The 8,116-nt window shown below is 56.7% G+C and overlaps 1 protein-coding gene across 1 annotated transcript; it reads right to left on the bottom strand.

The window, feature by feature from the left end:
• Positions 1-1,518: 1,518 nt before the first annotated feature.
• Positions 1,519-7,387, bottom strand: RSPO1 (R-spondin 1). Its single transcript, XM_076357452.1, has 5 exons — positions 7,155-7,387; positions 4,684-4,875; positions 3,345-3,494; positions 2,725-2,913; positions 1,519-1,901 (listed from the first exon to the last, which is right to left on the bottom strand). The coding sequence occupies exons 1-5, from the start codon at positions 7,246-7,248 to the stop codon at positions 1,744-1,746; spliced, it is 783 nt and encodes a 260-aa protein (XP_076213567.1). The 5' UTR covers positions 7,249-7,387; the 3' UTR covers positions 1,519-1,743.
• Positions 7,388-8,116: the final 729 nt, after the last annotated feature.

Genomic DNA, 8,116 nt, shown 5'->3' with positions numbered 1-8,116 from the left:
GGGCGAGGGGAGGGTTTAGGTGTCCTCCACCGAAGCCGAGTCCTCGGCGGGCGCCACGAACCGCCGGCTCTTCTCAGGAGAGGACCAGGACTGCCAGGCGTGGGCAGGCGACCCGTTGGAGGGAGCGGGGGGCTCTCCCGCAGGCGTCCCCACACACTCACTGGCTCGCTCTGCTCTCCGAAACCGCAGAGCAGAGAAGGTGGTACAGAAGCAAGCGCAGCAGAGACTGTATTTGCCAGGTTTAGCTTTGGGGTGAGCTTTTCCCTGCCCATCACCTTACTGGGGGAGCTAGGAGCTCCAGCAGCATGTCACTGATCCAGCCCGGGCACATCTCTGGGAGCCACAGCACCTCCCCTGGCTCTGTCCCTCGGGACCAGAGGGCTTTTGCTGAACTCTAGTGGAATTAAATGTCTGCACATATTTATATCAAGGAAGCACATTTTAAAATATAAGGGAAACTGAGCGGTATTCCACCTCATGACACTGCCGAGGGTAAAGCTCTCTGTGCAGAGAAGGCAGCGTTCACGTGCGCCCTGCGCGGGTCTCACCAGGTCTCTGTCCCGCACGCTCCTCGTCCCGGTTCCTCTGCCCAGGTGTCGGCTCTTGCAGAGCAGGAGCGCTTGTGCTGAATCCAGGGAATTCCAGTTGGTGGCATGCAGACCAGTAGTTTCTACCAAACTTAGAAGTTTGCTTCTCTTCTGCAGAGCCCGAACTGTGCCTTCCCCCTCCCGCCTACCTTCCCTCCTGCTATGCGCCTGGGTGGTGTCCGGGCAGACGGACGAGCGTGTCCCTAGCCTGGGATGGAGTCCTGCAGCTGTGACTGTACAGGCGGAGTCACAATGTTTCAGCAACCTGTGGTTTGCTGTAACCTCTCATTTTCTCAATCTGCTGCATGTTAACTGGATCCTTCAGTGGGAAATTCCTCAGGGGGCTCCGCGGAGCACAGCTGGGGTCCTGCGAGCGCAGGACGGCTGATTTGTGGCTGCAATGCAGCTGGCAACATTTTCTGGGATTTTCTTAAAGCTTTGGTGAGTTTCCCTTCCACAAGTGAGTCTCTGTCCTGTGGGACACCAGCCTCCATAGGGGCCAAGGCATGAACCACACACTCAGGAAGCTGGTTGTCATTTTGTTTTTTGTTTTTTAATTTGAAATAACTCTTTGAAGCAGATTCAGGGCAGATACCACTGACCTCTTACCACAAACGTTTAACATGTATTCTCAATGATAAAGTCATACAGCTTAAAACACAAAATAAAGGGTGGGGGTAAGAGAAGGAGGCCACTGGCTTTGTGTGAGTCCGGGTCCCAGGTCGGGGAGAGCGGCCGTGCGGGTCCAGTCTCATCCCTCTGGCTGCAGCTGTGCTGCGCTGGGGCCACGCGGCTGGTCTCAAGTTGAGGCCTTTGGTCATGAAGTCTCGCGTCTGGGTCCTTTGCTGACTCATACTCCACCTCTCCTCCCCGCAGCATCCCCCACGGAGCCCTGGGGAGGTGGGCTTCCCTCCATGTGTGCTCCCACTCCTCTTCTGGGCAGCGTCCTTCCGCAGTCCTGGGTGGTGTGTGTGTCTGTGTGCAGCCTCCTTAAGTACTGTGTATGTGGTTTCTGTCGGGTCTGTGGGTCAGTCTGGGAGTATATGTCTGTCTTTCTGGACATGTGTACGTGTTGTGTAGCAGTGCTCTTGTTCAATAAAGCTTTCATATACATAGCAGCAATGAAGTCTTGCCATCAGGTGACGTAAAGGGGCAGCTACTGGGCAGGGCTAGCGGACGTCGCGGGGACCGCAGCCCCTCTCTGTTTGCTCTTCCTCTTCTTGGTGCCAGACTTAGCGTCTTTGGTGTCTTTCCGATTTCTGTTCCCATTCGCATTATCTTGCTTTCCTTGCTCTTCCTTTTTCTTCCTTTTCCCTGCAGTAAAGCAAAGGGGCACCGTGAGTCTCTCTGGCAGAGCGAGCTGGCCCACGGCCCGCTGCTGCCGGGGGTGGCCCAAAGGGCCTGCGCCCCTCCGCACACACAGAGGTGCCCGAGAGCCGCCCTATCTGCCAGGCTGTGCTTTGCATTGCGAGCTGTTGCCTAAATATAAACAGGGAAGAAGGATCAAATCAGGATTTAGCTTTGTAATTGTCGGTCTCCAGCAGAAGTGTTAACACTTGCATTTCTCTGCGGCTGCATACCAAGCCCCTTAGCTAACGCACGCTGCTGTGTGCATCAGAGGAACAGATCAGCCGTGTCTGCCTCCCCCTGCCCGGCTGTTTAATCCCTGTGGCGTTAGTCACTGCTCAGAACCGATTTCCCTCAAAACACTCAACCCAGCTGCAATCCTTGTCCATCCCGTAAGAGGATGACCAAACCTGAAGACACTAATTCCTGGGAAAAACACAGACCTAAGCATTCTGGTAGAGGAGAAGACGACTCCCCTCCCCTCACCGCAGCGCACAGGCGTGCACCTTGGGCTGCTCAGCTGCCTTGCTGCTCTCTGGCCAGGGAAGAAGCTAAAACAGCTGAAAGCCCGTGGGACACATGGCAAGCCGTGCTGAGCATCACCCATCCGGGGGTCTGTGCCAGTTCCACCCAGGGGTCTTTCTAGCTGCTGTCATGTTGTGTTCCCTGTACCGTAGAGGGGTAGTGAGATGCGCAGCACATTTATGATACTGGACAATTGGCTGGATACTTGTGCCTGACAAATAAAGGATGCTGGGGAGGGATGGTGAGATATTCCACGTCTGCTCACCTTCAGGGCACTGGTTCTTCTGCACAGTGCATCTCCGTACCTCCGTGGTGGCAGGACACAGAGACACGTCTCCAGAGGGAGCCTGCAGAATCCGCCGTGTTCGGTCTTCATTGCCCTTCTTGAAGCCACAGAGCTTCCTCTTCTTGGAGCAGGGCCCCCAGGGCCCCCACTCACTCATTTCACATTGTGCTGCCAGATAACAAGAGAGGCCAGCAGTAACTCTCGTTTCTCCGTTGCTGCCTCAGGACTTCCCGGAGCCCTTGCACACCATCGCACCTCTCCCCCACTGTAGGCTTGAAGGGTATGTGTGTTTCCCCAGCAGCTTCCTAAGTTTTCAAGGCACCCCCTTCCTTGCTGTACTGCACAAACTCTGAGTCACGCTTCACAAACATGCGGCTGCAACGCTGGGGTGCTGCTCCCCGTCTAGGCTGGTTTCCAGAGGGCTCTGCCCGCTGAAGGGCTGGGTCTGGCCTGTACCGTCACCCACTCAACATGGGTACGATGAGCCATCGTCTCTGAGGGGTTCATTTTATCATCTAAACCAAACTGTAGCAATACATGCGACTGGGCCCGACAAGACGCACAAAAAGCTCAGTGAAAGGTGCCTGAGCATCACTTACCAGGACTGCTGCACTCCATGGTGCCGTTGGCAGCAGAGTAGCCTTCGGGGCATGTGACGTAACATCTTCCTTTGTGCAAATACAAACCTTCCTTACATTTTGTGCAAAAGTTTCGACTGAAACAGGACTCACAGTTCTCAATTTTGCATTCTGGGGAAAAAAACCACAAAGCCGTCATGTAGTCTGATGTGAGCAAAAGACTCAGGAAGGTGTTGACTGCTAACTGGAGTTCACTCCTGACTCCACGGGGTCTGCCAACAGCCAGAGCAAGCCTCTGAACGTCCTGCCAGGCCTGGTTGGGCTACTCAGAAGTCAGTTTTCTTTGCACCGTTCCCTGGTACGGGACAGAGCCACTGTGCTGCAGCTCTCACAGCCAGCAGCAGCCGCTGTCAGATCGAAACCAGGCAGGGTAGAAGAGGTTTGGGCTGGTGTTCAGCTTAAGCATCAGTCAGCCAAAGTGGGACAGTGCAAAGAATAAAGTCCTGTATCAACTGCTCCAGCTGCAGCTACAGTACGGGCTGCAAAGAAACGGAGTTAGATGGAAATCTGGCCATGTGGGCAGTTTGCATGAAACTGCCAGGGAAGTGATCGCATTTTTCAGTCTCTGGCTGAAAGAGGCAGCTCCAGGCCAAGGATCTCATTCGGAGAGCTGCTTGGCTATGGTGAGTGGGCAGAGGAGAGAAAAAAAGGTACTTGTGCGAGCAGTACCTTAAAAGCTGAAAGGATCTCCCTCCTCCTCCTTCCTCCCAAAGAAAGAGGGTGCCAGTCTGGCAGCCCAAGTAACAGAGCTTCCCAACTGTCCTGCAGGATGCCATGTCCACAGCGTACCTGGGCGGTGCTAAGCATGCTGCGACGGGGTAACCCAGCCCTGAAGGCTTCGCCGGTGGCCCTCTGCTCTAATGGAACACTGGTCCATTGCCACCACCTGCCCACAGCACGGAGAGACCCACAGAGGCTCTCAAAGACCAGGAAGGCCAAACCTCAAGTCAAAACCTGCATGGAAGGGCTGATGTGGGGGCAGTGGATGCTTACCCACCTTCTGAGGGCACTGTTTGGGCAGTATCTAGCGGCTGGTCAAAGGGAAGGAGCCTGGCTGCACGCTGCACTGGCTGCACAGTGCCGCGGCAGGGAAGCGCCTGGGCACCCAAGGTGCGTTAGCCAACATCAGCATGAATTATGGGGTTATTCCTTGGGTAGATCGCTGCCCTGCTCAGCACCTCCTTCTCCCCTTCAGTACAGCCACAGCATCTCCTCTCCCCTGACTGGAGGCGGCACGATCCCCTGCAAAGCACCACTACCCCCCTGCATTTCGCCCTTTCCCTCCCAGCCCCGTACTCACTGATGCACTTGTTCATGTCTGTATTGCGAAGGCCGAAGTATCCCAGTGGACAAGATGGTAGGCAAATCCCAATTTGCCGGATATCATTCCTCTCCAGAAGGATGAAGAGTTTGGGGGAACATCTCAGGCACCCGTTGAACTCGGAGCACAGGTCACAGCCTCTGGCACAGCCCTGACTCAGCTCAGTGCTAACTGGAAGAGCAAGAGAGAGGCAGCGCTTAGTGCCTGCCTGCACGGCCGGCCTCTGCACGCACCGGCTTCAGCCCCAAAACACCGGCACCACCAGCAGGAAGGGCAGGGACCAGGGCAGCCCGAGGGCTGGGGTCCTGCTGCACGGACACGCTCGCTGTGGCTCCCGGCACCACTCTGGCCGGGCGTCATGGCCCTGTGCCCAATGCCCACGGGCACCAGCACCGCACCGAGCACAGGCGCAAGGGTCGTGACAGCAGCAGCAGTGAGGAGCAGGACCCAGAAGTAGCCACCAACGCTTCACAGAGTCCCAGTGCTGTCTCCCCACCAGCCCCCTGCCTCCCAGCCCTGTCCATCAGCCCTGCTGCCTGCGCTGGGCAGGTGCCCACGAGGGACACGTGCCCGGGTGGGCCAGTGCCTCCCTGCCACGTCCTCCCTGGGAGCTGACTGTGCCGCCCTGCCGAGCTACGGGCACACTGCAGGATGAGAGGGGACCAGAGCCACGCGGTGCTGGAGTGAAACCGCCTGACTAATTCTGTGCTGTGCTTCAGGCCAGGCTGTGTCCCAAGCTAGATCTCGCTCTGACCCCGCTTATGTTAACTATATCTGACAGTGCAGGAGATTTTACTGCCCCCAAAATAGAGATGTGTTCTCAGCTCCTAAGTTCAGTCCAAGAAAAATACTCAATCCCATGTCTTGAGAGTTTTCTGCTTTTAATTATCATATAAAATGCTGCTTGTTTTGAAACCAATAGCATTCTTTGCAGGCTAGAATGCAGGTTATTTTTATTAGTTTATTATGCAAGCAGTGTCCTTGTTTATAGAAAAGCTGTGTATTTAAAAATGTATTCTTTTAAATACTGTGTTTACTACACTTCAAAAGCAAGCGCGGAGCACCACAGTGTTCACATGCCAGACTGAGAGGTAAGAAAACTTTCCTCTCCCCCGGCAGTGACCCGAGACCCTGGCAGCTCCCCTGCTGCCTGTCCCAGCCCCATCGCTGGGTCCGCGGGCGCGGAGGCTGCCGCAGCATCAGAAAATGAAACAGAAAGCAGATGGGGGTCCCCAGCCCCACGGACCCTCAGCGCCCGGCTGCCAGAAGGGTTTGCTGGGTCTGGACTGGGACCTCCCCTTGGCATTTTGGGCCCTGGCCCCTCGTATGCAGGGACCCGCAAGGGATCCGGCCCCATCCCTCCCGCAGCGCTGGGCCATGGTGCCAAGGTCTGCCTCTATGGCAAAGGTATAAACCGGGCCCTCGCTGGAAATTGCGCTTTATAGCATTAGCCATGACATCAAGTTTTCCTTGTTCTCACAGGGCTCAGCAGACCCAGTTTTAATATAAAATCATTTTTATATAATTTAATTTAAAACAGTTTTAATGTAAAACAGTTCTAAAACTGGTTTACATAAATGAGGGCAAACCCATGTGGCTGCTCTTGTGCCAATTCAGGCTGGTTGCCCTGCATGAGCCCCCGGCTGGGACCGGCCAAGGACTGTCTGGGCTGGAGGGGTAATTAAAATCCATATTCCCCGTGCACCTCGGGTCCCACCACGGCCCAGCCACCCCACGGCCCGACACACTCATGCGTGGCCGCTGCCCGGGGCAGAGCCTGCCGGGGGGGCTCCAGGCAGGATGGGGTGGCCATGGGGGAAAGGACGGTGCAGGGCAGGAGCCTGCCAGCAGAGCAGCACCGGGGAGGCGGATGGGGAGTGATGCATGTGCTCACACGCTCTCTTCCCTTCCCTCTACTGCTCACTTCTCCCGGGAAGGCACCTGACGATGGTGGGGGACTCAGAGGCTGCCCGCCTCGGTGGGGCGCAGGGCGGGACGTGCACCCCTGCCTACAGGGGCGAAGGCAGGCAGGGGCCATGGCAGCCGAGGCGCTGCGGGAAGTGGGGAGGCTGACCCCGTCCTGCTCTGCAGAGCGAACTCCTCTGGCCGCGAGCACTGCCGTGGGTGCCAGCTCACCTGAGGGCTGCAGGCCCGGGGAGCAGCACTGGCCGGTCCCTGCCCCAAGCCACAGCCTGCGGGGCAGCTCCTCCCTGTCCCTGCCCAGAGCTGCCTGTGGGCACCAGGGCAATTGCCTGAGGCTCAGGGCTGTGGCAGGTCCAGCGGGACAGGGTAGTGTACATCGCTGCACAGCAGTGGGACTTGGGGAGCTCCGAGGGCTTGCGGGGCACCCCGAGGCTCTGCCCAGCTCTCTGTGTTGGTAAACACATTCACCATCTGCACAAACTGTACAGCATCACGAGAAGTAGAGAAGAAAAGCATTTCATACATACTTCGTCTTTGCCTCTTGCCCTTCACCACTTTGCTGCTGCCTGTTAGATCCATTGAGCTTAGAAAAACCACCACCACAAACAGTCCAAGCTGCATAGTAACTCTCCAGCGCTGCAGCCCCTCCGTCGCAGGGTGGTCGGAGAAGCCCACTCCACAGCTGGGGATCTCTCTGCTGCCGCTAAAACGTCTCAGGCTGGATCAGAGCTGAGAGTCTGTGCACGAAGCCTGGTACGGGACCATATCCACAAACTACATCAGCAACAGCGAGCTTAGGTAGCAGGTAACATGGCTCTACCTTCATCCCCATAAGGAGCGTAGGAGCTTGGCTCTAGTCCCATCTGGGGGCTCTGGCAGTGAGCATTAGCTGCTTGCAGTTTCCAAGTGCACTCCCAGGAACTGCAAAGGAAGAGGAGAACAGATTAACTCGACGGTCGACATCGCTCCCGTAATGACTGGGCTTGGCACTGCAGCAGGCGAGTGTGGAAGCCGTGGGGCAAGCTAGGGGAGCGGCACACAGGGGGTGCAGGCAGACGGTGGCACCTGGAGCGGCGCGGGACGAATCACCCTCCAACCTCATCCACAAGTCACTGCATTGCTTAATAACAGTTAGCACATGTAGAAACGCCTAATGCAGCTTTGCCATCTGCTGATGCTGCATACGGTTATAGCTGTAACTTGTTTAAAATAGTGCCAGTGCCCCTCCTCGAGTGGCAGATGGCCTCTGTGGACTGCCAAGCGCACAAGATGTTTCCCATCAAGTGGGCACCTCTGGGGCTGGTAGTCGAGCCGAGCAGAAAGCGAGCCTGCAGTCCAAAGCCGGAGATGGGGCTGTCTGGGGACAGGGCGGGATCGTTTCTGCTCGGAGGGAATTTCCAAACCTCCCAGCTCCCATTCCCCCAGAGCGGCAGGGAAGGGTCAGCGCTGCCTGCGCGGGCAGAGGCAGTGCTGAGCGGGGCCGAGCGCA

This window comes from Aptenodytes patagonicus, chromosome 21, assembly GCF_965638725.1.
Source record: "Aptenodytes patagonicus chromosome 21, bAptPat1.pri.cur, whole genome shotgun sequence".
Taxonomy (NCBI): Eukaryota; Metazoa; Chordata; class Aves; order Sphenisciformes; family Spheniscidae; genus Aptenodytes; species Aptenodytes patagonicus.
This window is presented reverse-complemented; position numbering and strand designations above follow the sequence as displayed.

What these genes read in the sequence shown, in the direction of transcription:
- RSPO1 (XM_076357452.1), bottom strand. Translation starts at nt 7,248, where the DNA reads ATGCAGCTTGGACTGTTTGTGGTGGTGGTTTTTCTAAGCTCAATGGAT. An exon ending in AGACATGAACAAGTGCATCA is followed by an intron (nt 3,495 to 4,683) that starts GTGAGTACGGGG and finishes TTTTTTCCCCAG; the next exon opens with AATGCAAAATTGAGAACTGT. An exon ending in CATGGAGTGCAGCAGTCCTG is followed by an intron (nt 2,914 to 3,344) that starts GTAAGTGATGCT and finishes GTTATCTGGCAG; the next exon opens with CACAATGTGAAATGAGTGAG.